At 44.2% G+C, this 18,587-nt stretch overlaps 1 protein-coding gene across 1 annotated transcript in view; it reads left to right on the top strand.

The window, feature by feature from the left end:
- Positions 1-18,587, top strand: part of SRRM4 (serine/arginine repetitive matrix 4) — a 171,787-nt gene that overhangs the window by 106,678 nt on the left and 46,522 nt on the right. Inside the window, exons 2-3 of the mRNA XM_064379742.1 lie at positions 11,400-11,546; positions 17,744-17,830. Coding sequence (XP_064235812.1) covers positions 11,400-11,546; positions 17,744-17,830 — 234 coding nt within the window. The remainder of the gene's footprint in view (positions 1-11,399; positions 11,547-17,743; positions 17,831-18,587) is intronic.

Here is an 18,587-nt window from a genome sequence, read left to right as displayed (position 1 = left end):
ATTGCAGTACAATGCTAGCTCCACCAAGCAAAGTTTTTTTTTCTTCTATCTTGTTCCTAGTGCCTGCACATAATAGGAGCTCAATAAATATTTGTTGAATGAAGAATAAGTGAATGGCCCCTGGAAACACCTCTTGGGCCAGTTTACACTTTCCCAGGTCTTGTACCAAAGCTCCTCCTTTCCTGGGTTGGGGGTTTCCTCTTAAGCTGAGGGCTTCTTCCCACGTCCCAGTAGACTTGCTTGCTTCATCTTTCTTCTAATAGTGGCCGTGGTGATGCCCAAAAGAGACACTTGCCCTGTCCCTCCCATGGCAAGAAAACAAATTAGCAACTTGCCCTCCCCGGAGAAATCCAAATTCTGCCTGCAATTCCAGCTGATCCCCAGGGGGCCCTGGGCTGGAAGAAGAGGTGTTATTCTTGCCTGTGATAACACAACTTAGCAGAATCAGGACTTGAACCCAGGTCAGCAGGACTCCAGGCCACATGCACTTTCTCAGCATCACCTAATTACCTTTTGCACACCCAGCTCGAGTGGAAAATCATGACATTTTGGAATTCGGTCCCTTCCCCATTTGGGTGCAGCCTGCATTTTAGTGTCTCAACAATCAAATCCAATCCATTTCTCAGCAGTTTTATCTCTCACAAAGCAAATAGGCAATCGACAGGCCAGCCTGTGGACGGAGAAATGACTGTGTGGATTTAGGGTTGATTGGAGGGCAGTGGATGGATGTGTTCTGTGATGAGAGTTCAAAACCCAGGCAGGTTGGGTGCCTGACCTGCTTGGCTGAGCTGGGCAAGAAATGCTGAGCTGATTTTTCTCCATACGGTTTTTTTGTCCTTTGACCTGAACTTGAGAACCAAGCAATTATTGATATACAAGAGTGTTTACCACACACTCATAAGCACGTGCACACACTTACACACTTGCTCTCAGCCCTGAGAATGGACTAAGCCATTCTCATCAGTTGCCTGCAGAGAGGGAGTGGTGGGGAGCTGTGCTTGTCTATGCTGCTCAGTCCTCAGGATCAAGTTCAGATTCCTTGTAGAATCTACAACCTGGCTACTCAGAGTGTGATTCATGGAGCAGCAGCCTCACCTGAGAATTGATTAGAAATGCAGAAACTCAGGCCCTTCCCCAGACCTACTGAAGAATCAGCATCTGCAGTCTGACCAGATCCCCAGGTGACCCGTGTACATGAAGGCTTGAAAAGCACCTGTCTACACGGCCCTGAAGGACCCAGCCGCTGTCTTCCTTACTAGACTCAAGTCTTGCCTCCCACCCTCCACCTTCACTGTCTGTTCTAACTTACGGCATCCTCTGCAGTCACATGAAGGCCACTGCTGTGTCTCGGTGCTGGACTTTTGCACTTGCTCTTCTTCCTTTTTGCTCCACTTTCCTGACCAATTTCTATTCATCTACTAGAAACACATTCCATGACCACCTGCTCACATTCCCCAGGCTGGGTTAGGTGCCCCCTCTACGGGTCCACTGCCCCCTAAGCCTCTCTCTATTAGAAAACTTATTATATACCACATTGTAATTCCTGGTTTAGGGATATGTCTCCCCTTCCAGGGTGAGAAGTCCTGCAGGGTAGAAACAACATCTTGGTTATTGTGGGGTCCTTGAAATCTGATACTAAGTAGGTGTTCAGTAAACAACGGTTGAGTAATGAATGAAATAATGAGAGAAATGACAGCCTCATAAAACTGCCTTTCATTTTTCATTCAATTTCTACCAAAATGAACACTACTGCCCCTGTATCCAAATGATTTCTCCCACAGCAGTTCTGTGCAATCCTGTTTTCCCCCAAGCTCTACTGCTTTTTCCAGCCACAATGGCAAAGCTCAAAGAGTCACAGCTCCTGCAGATTATCCCCATCCAGCCTTAATGAACTATATTCACCTTGAAAAAGACTTGGAATGCCAAGACCTCAGGCCAGGACATTATTAACACAGCTCAGACTGAAGTCTCAGGAGCCAAGGCACAAATTGGCCAGCTTCCTCTTGTCTCTGCACTAGGTCAGCCCCATGATAAGTCTTGGACTTTCTGGTGAGCTCTTAAGCATGAGAGTCTAGGCCTTCATTCTCTATCAAAACAGGTAGAATGTGGGTGTCTGGCAAGTGTGGGAATGAGGATGGACCATTCACTGCTCTGGATGTAAGGATAGAACAAGTACCTGGGGCATGAGCCCTGGATGGAAGCAAGTCATTTTGCCTCTCCAGGTTTCAGTGCCTTTGGCTATGCAAGGAAGGAGGTTCACCATGCTGCTGCTGCATACCCCACAGAGGGCTGCAGGAATCAATGGAGACACTGGATTAGACACTGGCCCTCTATACACAGAAGGAGCCCCATTTGTGGAATGGAGGCAATACATGTCAGAGATGTCTCCAGTCTCCTGATCAAGTGTCATTTCTTTTTGTGGAATATAAGATTCAGGCCAAACCTTGAGCTACAGATAGTCTCCAAACACATAAGACCAGTCTTATCTTACAGTGAAATTACCAAGATTCCCCTTGTACCTTCACTTATCCCTTCTTGTATTTTCAAAATGTTTTCTACCAAAAATACAAAAATTAGCCAGGCATGGTGGCGGGGGCCTGTAATCCCAGCTACTTGGGAAGCTGAGGCAAGAGAATCACTTGAACCCGGCAGGCGCAGGTTACCGTGAGCTGAGATCGTGCCACTGCACTCCAGCCTGGGCAACAGAGCGAGACTCCATCTCAAAAAAAAAAAATGTTTTCCAGAATCTTCTCCTTTTTGTTCTCGGTTGATTTTCATAAACAGGCAGGGCAACCACTGATGTTCTCTCACGGTCTCAGTTTGTTCTTCACAGTAGGGATGGCAATGCTGGCTCATGGGTTTCTTTGAAAGCTTCAATGAGAAGATGAGTGAGAAGTGCTTAGTTAGCTCAGTGTCGCCAGAGGTGCTTGACAAATACTAGCTGCTGTTATGATCGAGTGATGTGGAGAGAGCACTGGGCTGGGGGTCAAAACGTGACAATTCTACTAGCCAGAGTGATGATAGGCGTCACTATTTACCTTGGGCAGGTCCCCTTGCCTCTTCGGGCTCCGTTTCTCCACTCTACACAGAGGTGAGCTGGATCTGGGGTTCTTCCCGCTCCACCACTGTTGGTCTCTGATTCCCTAAACAGTGTTTAACTCAATCTAGTGCTTGGGGCACAGGGATCTGCACCCAGCACTGGGCCAAACAAGCACTTTGTTGGGAGCAGCTGGCTGATCAGCTCGGTGAGCAAGAGCTTTGATGGTAAGCAGGGAAGCAGCTAGGGAGCCAGACCTCTCGAGGAGTTTTGCAGAAAAGTTCAGCCCTGATTCTCAACGGAGCCTTGGAATCTGCCGGTTGCCATGACGACAGAGACAGCATCTAAGCTCCAGGTCTCTGATTAGCAGGAACAGAGCCGGGAGGCCTTGAGGAATCCGGCACTCGTGGCTCCCTCCCTCCCTCCCTCCGTGAAGTGGAGTGTGCCGGCCCTTGACTCCACTGTTTTAGCTGTCCCCGAAGATTTCACCTTCTTTTAAGTATTGTTTTTAATGCAATATCGAAGGAAAATGAGGAAACTGCTGGCACTCCTCAGCAAAGATGGAACACAGAATTCTTCATAAGGACCTGCAAAGATGCAAGGCTGGAGTCAGGGAAGGGAGATGGGTGGGGCTGTGGAGGGCTGGGGGCTGTGGCTGAGGTCTGATTCCACTGAAGCATTGAGTGACCTCGGACTGGGCCTCCTCCCCAGAACTTCTGCTTCTTTATTTGTAAGGAAGGTTAGGATCCCACCTGTGGTTCCCACATGAGATCAGGAATCACAATTCATTTGTTCACCCATCCATGTATTCATTTGTTCATTCAATAAATGTTCATTAAGCAGGAAGCTACACGATGTCAGGCACTGTATCTCTGTATCTCTGTGGATTCAGGGGTGAGGAAGGAGATGAGTTCTAGTCCAGAAGACAATCATTTGGCAAATAGACATATAAAATGATCATTTCAAACAGTAACAAATGCGGTGAAAAAGACACCACAGGCTACCATGATTCCCATGGCAGGTGGAGAGGAGAGCAAGGTGGTCAAGGAGGGCCTCTCTGAAAAGGTGATCTTTGAATGGAAAGAAGGAGCTGGCCATGCAAAGAGTGGAGGAACAGCATACCAGGTGGAGGGAAGAGAAAGCGCAAAGGCTCTGAGCATTTGAGCAGCAGCAATGATGCCACGTGGCTAGAACAGAGTGAGATATGAAGAGGAGTAAGAGATGGGTAGGAGAGGAACTGAAACCAGGGTCAGAGACCAGATCATGCCAAATCTTTTAGTCTGGACAGTCAATTTAGATTTTATTCTTGATCCAATAGGAGGGTGAATTGCCAGCGATGTGTCTTCAAGATGCAGATGCCTGGGTTTCGCCCCTTTGAGACTCTGATTTACTACAGCTAGGATGGGACCTAGGAATCTGTATTTTTAAAAACTCCTTAAAGGCCTCTAATACTGTGCCAATCATGGAAAACCCTGGACTACATGCTATCTGAATTTCTTTAAGTTTTAAGAAAGCTGAAAAGCAACATATTGGGACATGCTAAAAAAAAGACTTTAAATGTTATGGTATATTACAGAAGATTTCCTTCTTCCTCCCCTCAGCACTCCCTGTCTGTCTGGTAGAATTCATTATATTTCTGTTGGTTTTATTGCAAAATTTCAGGTGGGGTACCCAACACCGGGAAGGTGAAACCAGTACTATTGGAGAAAAAGAAAAATCTACCACATCAGAGAGTATAAACTTACATATATTCCTGCAAGTCCATTGTGTCTTTCCTCATCAAATCATCTTCAAGATTTCCCCGTATCTGATTTCAACCCCTGTTGCTGAGAATGATAGATGAGACATTGTCCTCACCCTAAGCCTTGCACCCCAGGGCTCTGGCACTACCATCCACCAGCGTCCCCTACACTTCAGATAACTCACGCCTGTACTCTCTCCATTAGACAAGTCACTGAGACCTCCCACCCAATGCCAGCACACTCACCATGTGTTTATTCACTGCCAAATTCCTCACAGCTCTCAGCTTTTGCCTATCATGAGATTGCTTGTGGTATGAATTTATTTTCTACAATGCCCCAGAGAGTTTAAAATTATATTCTTTTTTAAAATATATATACTTTAAGTTCTGGGTACATGTGCAGATAGTGCAGGATTGTTGCATAGGTGTACACGTGCCATGGTGGTGGTTTGCTACATCCATCACCTACATTAGGTAATTCTCCTAATGCTATCCCTCCCTAATCCCCTCACCCCCTGCTATCCCTCCCCTAGCCCCCCACCCCTTGACAGGCCCTGGTGTGTGATGCTCCCCTCCCTGTGTCCATGTGCTCTCATTGTTCAACATCCACTTGTAAGTGAGAACATGCAGTGTTTGATTTTCTGTTCTTGTGTCAGCTTGGTGAGAATGATGGCTTCCAGTTTCATCCATGTCCTTTCAAAGGAACTCATCCTCTTTTACAGCTGCCAAATATTCCATGATATATATGTGCCACATTTTCTTTATCCAGTCTATCATTGATGGGCATTTGGGTTGGTTCCCAGTCTCTGCTATTGTGAACAGTGCCACAGTGAACATACGTGTGCATGTGTCTTTATAATAGAATGATTTATAATCCTTTGTGTATATGCCCAGTAATGGGATTGCTGGATCAAATGGTATTTCTATGTCTAGATCCTTAAGGAATCGCCACACTGTCTTCCACAATGGTTGAATTAATTCACACTCCCACCAACAGTGTAAAAGCGTTCTAGTTTCTCCACACCTTCTCCAGTATCTGTTGTCTCCAGATTTTTTAATGATTGCCATTCTGACTGGTGTGAGGTGGTATCTCAATGTGGTTTTGATTTACGTTTCTCTAATGACCAATGATGATGAGCTTTTTTTCATGTTTTTGGCTGCATAAACGTCTTCTTTTGAAAAGTGTCTGTTCATATCCTTCACCCACTGTTTGATGGGGTTGTTTGTTTTTTTCTTGTAAATATATTTAAATTCTCCATAGATTCTGGATATTAGCCCTTTGCCAGATGGGTAAACTGCAAAAATTTTTTCCCACTCTTTTGGTTGCCAGTTCACTCTATTGATAGTTTCTTTGGCTGTGCAGAAGCTCTTAAGTTTAATTAGATCCCATTTGTCTATTTTGGTTTTTGTTGCCACTGCTTTTAGCGTATTAGTCATGAAGTCCTTGCCCATGCCTATGTCCTGAATAGTATTGCCTAGATTTTCTTCTAGAGTTTTTATGGTGTTAAGCCTCATGTGTAAACCTTTAATCCATCTGGAGTTAATTTTTGTATAAGGTGTAAGGAAGGGATCCAATTTCAGTTTTCTGCATATGGCTAGCCAGTTTTCCCAATACCATTTATTAAATAGGAAATCATTTCCCCATTGCTTGTTTTTGTCTGGTTTGTCAAAGATCAAATGGTTGTAGTAGTGTGGCATTTTTTCTGAGGCCTCTGTTCTTTTCCATTGATCTAGTACCAGGTAGTACCAGTACCATGTGTCTCCACCTTGACATAATAATAATGTGTGACTTGCAACAATTGGTCACAAAAGGCAGCTTTGGCCTTACTTTCTTGGACTGATTAATCTGAGGGAAGCCAGCCGCCATGTTGTAAGGATACTCAAGCAACCATATGGAGAGGCCCATGTGAAGAACTAAGGTCTTCTGCCAACAGCCAGCACCAGCTTGCCAGCCATATGAGTGAGCCATCTCAGAAGTGAACTATCTTATGTGTCAAGGCTTTGATGAACAATACACACAAATCAATAAGCTCACTGACCTTTTCTAAAAGAAATCTGAGGCTGAACAGAGAAGACACGGGTTGAGCAGTCTGAGTAGACTGAAACATTGGCTGAGTTGTTGGCCCTCTCTGAGACTCCATTTCCACCAACTATAACGTTAGGAAATTAGTCCAAAGCATCTCAAAAGCACTTTCTAACTTTTTGAAACAATGTTCTCTTTGGCCAATTTGTTAGCTCTTTTATTGGTTCATTGAAAAAAACATTCCTAAGGGTTCACTAAGCAACAGGCTCTGGGGCAGTAAGACACAGTCTGACTCTCAGGAGCTCATAGTCTAGTTTGATAGAAGACAACTAAATGACAACAACATATTATTAAGAGCTGCTGGGCCGGGTGCGGTGGCTCATGCCTGTAATCCCACCACTTCAGGAGGCCAAGGCAGGCAGATCACATGGTCAGGAGTTCAAGACCAGACTTGCCAACATGGTGAAACCCCATCTCTACTAAAAAATACAAAAATTAACTGGGCATGGTGGCTGGTGCATGTAATCCCAGCTACTTGGGAGGCTGAGGTAGGAGAACTGCTTGAACTGGGACCCGGGAGGTGGAGGTTGCAGCAAGCCAAGATCGCACCACTGCACTTCAGCCTGGGCTACAGAGTGAGAATCCATCTTATTGAAGAAAAAAAAAAAGAGCTGCTGGTAGGGGAGCAAAGGAATACCACATCTTAGAAAAGGGGATAGATCTCCCCAAAAGCTTGCTCCCTACTCTACCTTCTCCATCTCCTCAATGTTAACTCCATCCTTCCAGTTGCTCAGGCTCAAAACCTTGGAGTCATCCTGACTCCTCCTCCTGTCTTACTCTCTTACTTCTCACATTTAGTCAGCAGCAAATCATGTCAGTACTACTTTCAAAATTTGTTAGAATCAGACCACAGCTCATCCCCCATTCCATTGCTACTACACTGATCAGAGACAGGATCACTGCAACCATTTCCCCATCTCTGCCCTTCTCTCCCTTCAGCCTTGTGTCCCTCAACCAGTAGAGTGATCTTTCTCAAATGTAATCCAGACCCTATCACTCCTGTTCCAAAGACTCCTCTCCCATCTCAGCTAAAGAGCCCCAAAGGTTTTCCCATGACCTGATCCCTGATCTTACCTCTTGCCACTCTAGCCCTGGCTTGCTGTTCCTGATTATGATTATGATTATGATTATGATTATGATTATGATTTGCAACAGAGCCTCATTCTGTCACCCAAGCTGGAGTGCAGTGCTACAGTCTCAGCTCACTGCAACCTCTGCCTCCTAGGTTCAAGCAATTCTCCCACATCAGTCTCCTGAGTAGCTGGGATTACAGACGTGTGCCACCATACCAGCTTATTGTTTTATTTTTAGTAGAGACAGGGTTTCACCATATTGACCAGGCTGGTCTTGAACTCCTAACCTTAAGTGATCCACTTTCCTCAGCCTTCCAAAGTGCTGGGATGACAGGCATGAACCACTGCGCCCAGCCGCTGTCCCTTATATATGCTAACGATTTTTGAACCTGCTATTCCTTCTGCCTAGGGCACACTTCTCACTTCCAGCAGATACCTGTGTAGAAGCTATATATAATTGTGTAACAAATTATCCCAAGTCTTTTGGCTGAAAACAACAATAAAGTTATTATGGTTCATAGTTTCTGTGACTCGGGAATTTGGCTGAGTGGTTCTGGTTCACCATCTCTCATGGAGTTGTGGTTAGATGTCAACCAGGTTTGCAGTCTCATCTGAAGGCTTGACTGGAGCTGGAGAATCCACTTCCAAGGTGGCTCACTCATAGGGCTGACAAGTTGGTGCTGACTGTTGGCAGGAGGCCTCAGTTCTTTTTCACCTGGGCCTCTCCATATGGCTGCTTGAGTGTCCTCACAACATGGTGGCTGGCTTCCACCAGAATATTCAATCCAAGAGAGCAAGGCAGAAGCTACCTTTTTGTGACCAAGTCTTGAGGGTTATACATTATTACTTCTACCACATTCTTTTCATTAAATGTGAGTCACCAAGCCCATCCGATATTCAAGGGGATATAAATTAAGTTCCATCTTTTGGTCTCTTGATGACAAGAGTGTCAAAGAATCTATGAACACATTCTAAACCACCCAAACTTTAAGATTAGTCCTGAATCCTTCAAGTCTCCACTCCCTTGCTACTCCTCAGGAAAGACTTCCCTGATTATTGTATACAAAATAGCAGCCACTCTTCCCATTTCTTAGCTCTGTAGGCTGCTTTATTCACATCAAAATCTATTACCATCCAGCTGAAAATGGTGGCTCACACCTGTAATCCCAGCACTTTGGGAAGCCAAGTCAGGAGGATTGCTTGAGCCCAGGAGTTCAAGATCAGTTTGAGCAATATAGTGGCACCCTGTCTCTACAAAAAGAAAAAAAAAAAGCTGGGTGTGGTGGTTTGTGCCTGTTGTCCCAGCTACTTGGGAGGCTGAGGTCAGAGGTTCACTTGAGCCCAGGAGTTCAAGGCTGCAGTGAGCTGTGATTGTGCCACTGCACTCCATCCTGGGCAACACAGTGAGACTGTCTCCAAAAAAATGTGTTACCATTTCACAAGCTATATTTTTCCTTGCTTATGTGTTTATTGTTTATTCCTCCATCTAGAATGCAAACATTCCATAATTGCAGGAGACATCTCTGTCTTGTTCACTGTGTCTCCACACCTAAAACTGGCCTGGATACATTGTAGGCACTCAGGAAATTGGAGTTAATGAATGCAGGTTACCCTAGGCCAGGACAAGTATGGGAAGAGGCAAGCCTTGCTGGGTGTTAGGCAGAAGATAGAAGCTTTGTTGTCTGACAGAATGCAGGACAACATTTCTCAGGGATAAATGGGCAGAAGTAAAGCATGGAAAGGTAACACCCACAGCAGGGAGGTTTAGGGAAAACTGAGGCTGAGCGGGATGGAAGGGAGTTCTGGAAGCACAGAGTTGGCAGTGAGAAGGACTGAGAAGCCCTAATTAGAATCTCCATCCCTCCCGGGCTCACAGTGTCTACCAGCTCCGCTTCTAAAGATGCACTCATAAGTGGCTGACAGAGATGGATGTGTTTTGCTGCCCTTCCTTCAATATTGACTGGGCTTGGCTTGCTCTCTTAGAAACCCTAAGGAGCAGGGGGCTTATCAGATGCATTCATCCTGACTCATAAACTCAATCTGGATGCACTGATGCAGGAGGCTGGCGCATGAGACACACTAATGCCTTTGATGAATGCTTGACCTGGGGTCTGAAGGCAGGGCGAGCAGGGAGGGATGCTCACTGCATGGCACCAAAGACACCTGTGACTCTCAAACTCCTTACTCTTCCTAGTTAAGAGCCAGGAACTTGAGTGACAGTCTCTTCAAAGGCCAAGTAACCAGGCAAGTTCTTTGCCCTCTCAGGAACTCCCATGAAGAAGTGGGACTCACAGGCTCTGCAGCCTGTGTACTCTCTGCAGCCTGTGTCAGTGGCAGAGGAGGGGACTTCAGACCATCATGGGAACTGCTGTCTCAAGTGGGTGACTCATATCATTTAAGGACATCAGATTAGAGATTTTGTTTACAAGGAAGTAAAAGCAAAGGAAGCTGACACTTTTGAGGCCTTTCTGCTTATATATTTGATCTCATTTTATCTTCACAATAGCTCAGCAATACATGAATTGATATTAGCCTTTTTTTTTTTTTTTGAGAAGGAGTCTCACTCTGTCACCCAGGCTGGAATGCAGTGGTGGGATCTCAGCTCACTGCTACCTCCACCTCTTGGGTTCAAGCAATTCTCTGCCTCAACCTCTTGAGTAGCTGGGATTACAGGCACTCGCCACCACACCTGGGTAATTGTTGTATTTTTAGTAGAGACGGGGTTTCACCGTCTTAGCTAGGCTGGTCTTGAACTCCTGACCTCATAATCCACCCACCTCAGTCTCGCAAAGTGCTGAGATTACAGGCATGAGCCACCACGCCTGGCCACTATTCACTGTTTTATAACTGAAGAAACTGCAACTCAGCAATGTTGTGACTGGTCCCAGATACTCTAGCCCCTAAACTGTTAAGACCATTTGAATTTTCATACATGTGGTCCAAACAGAAATAAGACAGAGAAAAGGAATAGAAACGGCAAAGGGGAATTTACACAAATCCTATCATGCTTTGACCTCTCATTACATCTTGAGAAAGGAAGTGAAATGCTGGTTTCCAGCATCTCTCTGTGATTTAGTCCAAATAGAATACGCTACGCTGCTGTAACAAATAAACCTACGGCAAAGTGGTTTAGCCTAATTTCCGTTTATTTCTCTCTTGCAAAGTCTGATGTGGTTCAGGCATCTTTCCTCCATCAAATAGTTTCACCTTTCAGAATGTGTGCACTCTAAAGTCACTACGACAGAGGAAGAGAGAGCTGGAGAAGGCACGTGGGTCTTGATTACCTTGAACTGGAAATTACGTGTGTTCTCTCCTGCTCAGAGACCATTGACCAAAGATAATCTCATGAGCTCAACCTAACTGCAAGGGAAGCTGGGAAATACTTGGAATTCTATGAATATTTAATGAACATTAAGTGTCTCTGTATATTCTAACACTTTTGTGTCCTTATTTCTTCCTCTGTAGGACAGAGCCCCAGAATAGCCCCATGGTCCCAGCTCAGGATGGCCCCTCAGAAAAGCTGGGTCAGCGTCTGGCCACTGAGGCCTTGGGCACCAACAGCTGGGAGAGAGACAAGGGCTGTCGGGAACTGGATGCCACCAGGGCACACAGGTGAGATCCAATGGGGACGTTCAGGTAGAAGATACAGAAATAAAGTCTGCCTTTCTGGCCATGGCTCCCCTCTTTCTTTTGCAAGTTCCTCTTTCAAACCCTTAAATCAAGAGTTAGCAATATTTCCTGTAGAGAAACACATCGTAAATATCTTAAGTTTGTAGACCCAGTGGTTTCTGTCACAACTACTCATCTCTGCCATTGTAGTGCAAATACAGCCACAGGCATTATGCAAACAAAAAACCATATCTGTGATCCAATAAAATTATATTTATAAAAGCAGGAGGCAGCCTAAATTGGCCCACTGGCTGTAGTTCATTAAGTCCTACCTTAAATGATAGAGTCCCTTAACATTTGAATGGCTCTATAAGCCGCTGACTCCCAAATCATAGTTTCAGCCCAGACCTGTCTCAGGAGTTTCGGATCTTTGTATTTTTTCTTTTACTCAGTTATTTAACCAGTACTTTTTGAGCATTCACTGTGTGATGGGCGCTGTGCTAGCACACATATACAGAGAGCACTGTAGACACACACTCCATAAAAATACTGGATACTCAGCATTTTACTGAGGCTGGGAGAGGTAAAGTGCATTGCCCAGAATGTGACAGTCACTAAGTGGCAGAGAGAAGTTTTAAACTCCAGTCTCTCTGATCTTAAATCCACGACTAAAACCCACTCCATTATCCTTGGGTGCTCATGAAAAAAAAAATATCTCTGCCTCCTATTTTTCAATTTTGCAGCATACACTTATAAAGCCTGGCCCATCTTTGGCCTCTGGAAAATCTAATTCTAGAAGATGTAATTACTGAATTTTGGAGAAGTGGCTTGGGAAACTGGAGTAATTTTTTTAATTTAATTATTTTGTTTTAACTTTTATTTTAGGTTTGGGGTTACACGTGAATGTTTGCTGCAGAGGTAAACACATGTCATGGGGGTTTGTTGTACATATTATTTTATCACCCAGGTATCAAGCCCAGTACCCAATAGTTATCTTTCCTGATCCTCTCCCTCCTCCCACCCTCCCCCCTCAAGTGGAGCCCCAGTATCTGTTGTTTCCTTCTTTGTGTTCATAAGTTCTTATAAGTGGGAGTTAAGTGGAGTAATTTTCAAGAATGACGTCTACCCCACCACCTAGGCTGCCCTCTCAGCTCCAGGCTTTAGCTAGGCTGCAATTTCAAAGAGAGAGAAACAGTTCAGCCCTACCAACTTGGAGAAGTGAAGTTCAACGTCATGTCTGAAGTGTTCTCTCCAGGAAACAGGAAGAAAGTTGTTTCCATGATAGGCAGAGGGAGACAAAGAGAGAAGTGAGGAGAAAGGGAATTTCCCTATTTTAAAACGTTGGGCCGGGTGCAGAGGTTCACGCTTGTAATTTCAGCACTTTGGGAGGCCGAGGTGGGAGGATCACTTGAGGTCAGGAGTTGGAGACCAGCCTGGCCAACATGGTGAAACCCCTGCCTCAGCTAAAAATACAAAAATTTGCCAGGTGTGGTGGCAGGCGCCTGTAATCCCAGCTACTCTGGAGGCGGAGGCAGGAGAATTGCTTGAACCCAGGAGGAGGTGGCAGTGAGCCGAGATCGCGCCACTTCACTCCAGCCTGGGTAACAGAGCAAGACCCCATCTCAAAATGAAAAATAAAAAACATTGTCTCCTCGATGGAATCTGCGTGTACAAATCTGGACCCTGCCGCTTGTGAACCGAGCAACCTTGGGCAAGTTTCTTTTCCTCCATGGGCCTCAGGGCTCCCAGATGTAAAATGGGGATGTTGAGATGTCATTCTCAAGGTCAGGATGAGGAGTAAGTTAGACCAGGAAGGTACAAATTGTGGCAGTGAGACTAGAGCATAGGAAATCCTAAAATATGTTAGTGAGGGTCTCATGAAGCCAGAAGAGAAGATTCTGGCCATGAAAATCTGAAAAAATGATGCCAGGCTGTACAGCGTCTCTACTGTAGAGGTGTTGTACTCTTGTGTATGGCATCTGTGCTTCTTGGTCCCTTCTATCTGTGACTGACTCTCTGATGTGACAAACCACAATAATGATGATAACAATATTAGCAGTGATAATAAGAGTAATCATAAAGTATATAATAAATCTGTAACGAGGGTGTGCTTCACTGCTATTCGGCCCCATCCTGACCTTCTATGATGCTACATGTAGAACAAGGGTAGGGAAGAAGCAGGGGCAGAAGAAATGTAGGCCTACCTGGGTAAAGGCATTTGGGATTTATGAGGGGGTTGATGATCCCCACCTCACAGACCTCAAATGTCTCCGAATTCGAGGGCTTTCTGAGTTTTACCCCATTACTTAAATGCCAACATAATACATTTATTATAATTATAATAACAGAAACCCCTTTTACTGTGCCAGACCAAGGCACATTACCTAGGTCAGCTCCTTCAATCCTGGCAGCAAACTTAGGACACAGGTACCATGTTTCTTCCTATCTTGTTGATGATCAAGATGAGACTAAGAGAGGTCGCTGAGCCCTGTGGGAAGTAAGAGAACTGGACTTTAAATCTAGGTTTGTCAGCTTCTGGACCAGCATTCTTTACTGCTGCACGTGTAATCACTGTGTTTTGAACCGCTGCATATTTAATCGATGCGTGTTTAGTCACTGTGTACGTCACCACTGAGCACTTAACCACTGCATAGTTAACCTCTGCTACTTCCCCAACGTGTGCTTAACTACCGCATGTTTAACCACTACAGACTTAACTGCTGTACATGTAACCACTGCATCCTCAACTGATGGGCTTACTGAATTGTTGTACATTTCATCACTGTATACAGCCATGCATACGTAACCGGAGCATACACAAGCATGATGTACTTAACCCCTGCACACGTAACCAGGGTGTGCTTCACCGCTATTCTGCCCCTTCCTGACCCTCTATCATGGTACACATAGAATTGGGTAGGGAAGACAAGAAGGAAGAGGAAATGTAGGCATACCTGGATAAAGGCATTTGGGATTTATTCAGGGGGTTGACGATCCCCACCTCACAGACCTCAGATGTCTCCAAATTGGAGGGCTTTCTGAGTTTTACCCAACTACTTAAATGCCAATTAAGAACAATGTTCTCAAATCCTGTTCCCCTGGATTCCTGGGATTCCAGAAATTAGAGTGATTGACTGAAACAATAGGCTCTTTCCTCATTTTATAAGACACACTTTTCAAGGGTTTTTCCCCCCTGCCCCCCCCCACCCCGGCCGCCTCGAGTATTTCTCCTTTCATTTTCTTCCCCCCTCGTATTCCCAGTAGCTGTTGCACTTGGGAAGTGTTTATATGAAACAAGATGATTTAACAAGGAGCTAAATTATTTCATTCATTTGTCCCCTCGTTTGGTCACTGAACAAATACTGATTAGGCTTTTGCTCTGTATCAAGCACTCTTTAAGGAAAGAATTTGGTGGCCAGGCACAGTGGCTCACACCTGTAATCTCAACACTTTGGGAGGCCGAGGTGGGTGGATCACCTGGGGTCAGGAGTTCGAGACCAGCCTGGCCAATATGGTGAAACCCCGTCTCTACTTTAAAAAATACAAAAATTAGCCCGGCGTGGTGGTGGGCACCTGTAGTCACAGCTACTAGGGAGGCTGAATCACTTGAACCCAGGAAACGGGGGTTGCAGTGAGCTGAAATAGTGCCATTGCATTCCAGCCTTGGCAACAGAGTAAAATTCTGTCTCAAAAAAAAAAAAAAATTGGGGGGTAGCTCATCCTGTTTACACAAGCGTCCTGTTTGCTTCCTGGACATGCATACTGTGCCCTGTGCTTTATACCATATAAGTGTAGTTAAGTAGCTAAGTACTTAATTCTTACGATATTTATTTTTAAGGTTAAAAGGGACTGTCTTAGAAATGCAAATCAAAACCACAACAAGATACCATCTCACACCAGTCAAAATGGCAATTATTAAAAAGTCAAGAAACAACAGATGCTGGTGAGGTTGTGGAGAAATAGGAATGCTTTTACATTGTTGGTGGGAATGTAAATTAGTTCAACCATTGTGGATGACAGTGGTTCCTCAAAGACCTAGAACCAGAAATACCATTTGACCCAGCAATCCTATTACTGGGTATATAACCAAAGGAATATAAATCATCCTATTATAAAGATACATGCACACATATGTTTATTGCAGCACTATTCACAATAGCAAAGACATAGAATGAACCCAAATGCCCATCAATGATAGACTGGATAAAGAAAATGTGGTACATATACACCATGGAATACCATGCAGCCATAAAGAGGAACAAGATCATGTTCTTTTCAGAGACGTGGATGAAGCTAGAAGCTATTATCCTCTGCAAACTAACGCAAGAACAGAAAACCAAACACTGCATGTTCTCACTTATAAGTGAGAGCTCAACAACAAGAACACATGAACACAGGGAGGGGAACTTCACACACCGGGGCCTGTTGGTTAGAGAGTGGGAGCTGAGGAAGAGCCTTAGGGAAAATAGCTAATGCATGTTGGGCTTAATACCTAGGTGACTGGTTGATAGGTGCAGAAAACCACCATGGCACACGTTCATCTATGTAACAAACCTGCAGGTCTTGCACATGTACTCTGAAACATAAAAAATTAAAATAAAAATTAAAAAAAAATAGCATATCACAAGTTTCACATTTAGGAAAGCAGATTAGTAGAAAATCTCAATAAGATAAACAGTCTCTCCTCCAGCTGTTTAAATAAAATGACATCTGATAATCTTTAAAAAGTGACTCTCATGAAAATATTATGAACATAGCTATGTGATTCTTATTTGCTGGAGATACGGAGACCTGACATATATTCTAATCATTTTATCATTCTTTCTACTAAATATAATGATCCAGATTCTTTTTTTTTTTTTTTTTTTTTTTTTTTTTGAGACGGAGTCTCGCTCTTGTTACCCAGGCTGGAGTGCAATGGCGCGATCTCGGCTCACCGCAACCTCCGCCTCCTGGGTTCAGGCAATTCTCCTGCCTCAGCCTCCTGAGTAACTGGGATTACAGGCACGCGCCACCGTGCCCAGCTAATTTTTTTGTATTAATAGAGACGGGGTTTCACAATGTTGACCAGGATGGTCTCAATCTCTCGACCTCGTGATCCACCCGCCTCGGCCTCCCAAAGATGATCCAGATTCTTAAAGTGGAATTAAATACAGCAGTATTTTATGATATTCTTTAAAAAGTTGGGTAATTTTCAGATGATTGGCCACACAAACATGTTTGAGAAGGCAGCTGGTTTTGTGGGGAAAATCTCAGGGTAGGAATCACCCAGGCCTTGATTCAAATCCTAGCCTGGACACATTCTAATTGTGTAGCCATCAGCAAGTTAATTAAACTTTCTGAGCCTCAGTTTCTTTACCTATACAATAAGACAGTAAAAGTCATACCATTCTCAAAGTGTTTGTATCCTAATATATAAAAAACTTGGCATAAAACAAGTGCATAAATGCTGCTTGTGTCACTGCTAAAATGACAATAAAATTAGTAGCAAGATTATGGTTTCCCCGTGAGGTTCTACTAGGTTGGCATGTTTCAATTCCAAAGCAGTTTTTCATCTAAAACCATCTTCCTTTGCCATGGGATAGTGTTTTTAAAAAGTCCCCCGAGCCTGCCCCAATTATAAAAGGAGATAACTTGACTTCATTTAACTGCAGCCTCAGCATTTGAATTTAATTGAACAGGAAATAATTATTCTTGAAAAGCGGAGGTTTTTGAGGTTCTGCGAGGCAATATAAGATATGTATCTCGTTACATTAGACCTTGGCAAATATACTTTTAATAATCAGCTGCTACTTAACACACCTTCCGCCTCCTATTAAATTTCCAGCAGGAACTACGGACAGGGAGGGATGGGGCTGAACGGCTGATGAATTATTTAAAAAGTGATTTATTTACCAAGGCGAGCCATTTGCAAATTCAATAATAAACCTATTAAGGAGTAGTTAACCTCTATAACTCTGTTTTTAATAATCAATTGGTGTCTGGGTAACATACAACGTCTGTCTCATTAGGTCGGCATTAAGTCCTTATTTAGGTACTTAGTCTGAAGTGTGACCCAATCAGCCATGAGATGGTAATGAGGCACCTGATACGGGTCCTTGATCATCCAAGGAACTGGGTCCTTCCTTGGTGGCACCAGCTCTGGGTGTGGAGTTGGGGAACCATGAGTTCTCTAAGGCCCCTCTCGTTGCTCCTCACAGTGCCTCTCGTGACAAAGACTTGACACCACCGCCTTCCTCCAGAGGGAAGAAGAAAAAGAAGAAATCCACTCGGAAGAAGAGAAGGAGGTAAGAGCACCAGGAGGGAGATGAAACCTGTAAGATGCAGGCAGAGGCAAAATACGGGTTTCAAAGTCAGACGGTGACTCCCTCTTGGGTTCAAATCCCCTCTCTGATGCTTAACTGGCTGTGTGACCTTGGGCGAGTCACTTTACCTCTCTGTGCCTGCTTTGTTATACTTCTCCAAAATGGTGATAATACCAACCTTTTGAGATTTTGTGAAAATTAAATGAAAAATTCGTGTGGGAGCAGCTGTCACAGCACCTGGCACATAGTAAATAACCAATTAATAAGAAGCATCGTCTTTAGCATGAATATTGAATTATTTATTGATCACTTACTGGATGCAGAGGACGACACTAAGGGCTGTCATCTTCATATCTCTTTTATTCCTGACCATTGTCTACCAGGAAAGCGTTCTTATCCCCATTTTAGAGATGAGAAAATAAAGGCTCACAGAGGGGGTGACAGGATCTACAGGGGCTCGATCCCAGGTCCTCAGCTGGTTTTACTACACCCACCTACCTGTTTAACGCCTAGGATAATAGGTGGGTTTTTTGTTTCGTTTTGTTTTGGCCAACTATTGACCCTTTGGTACCCTATGCATTTTTTCTATGTCCAATTTCTTTAAAATTTTTTTCACATTTAAAATGATTTCCAGATTTGCTTGTAGGCTGCCACTTTCTAGACTAAAAACATGCCACTAAAATCATGTCTAGTGTGTCAACCCCAGAAGGTCAGGCTTAATTAACCCTAGGGCTGCCAA

The sequence above is a fragment of the Aotus nancymaae genome, unplaced genomic scaffold (assembly GCF_030222135.1).
Source record: "Aotus nancymaae isolate 86718 unplaced genomic scaffold, 86718_ANA_hifiasm-v0.15.2.pri h1tg000021l, whole genome shotgun sequence".
NCBI lineage: Eukaryota > Metazoa > Chordata > Mammalia > Primates > Aotidae > Aotus > Aotus nancymaae.
The sequence above is the reverse complement of the archived record's forward strand: the minus strand, read 5'-3'. Positions and strand labels throughout refer to the sequence as shown.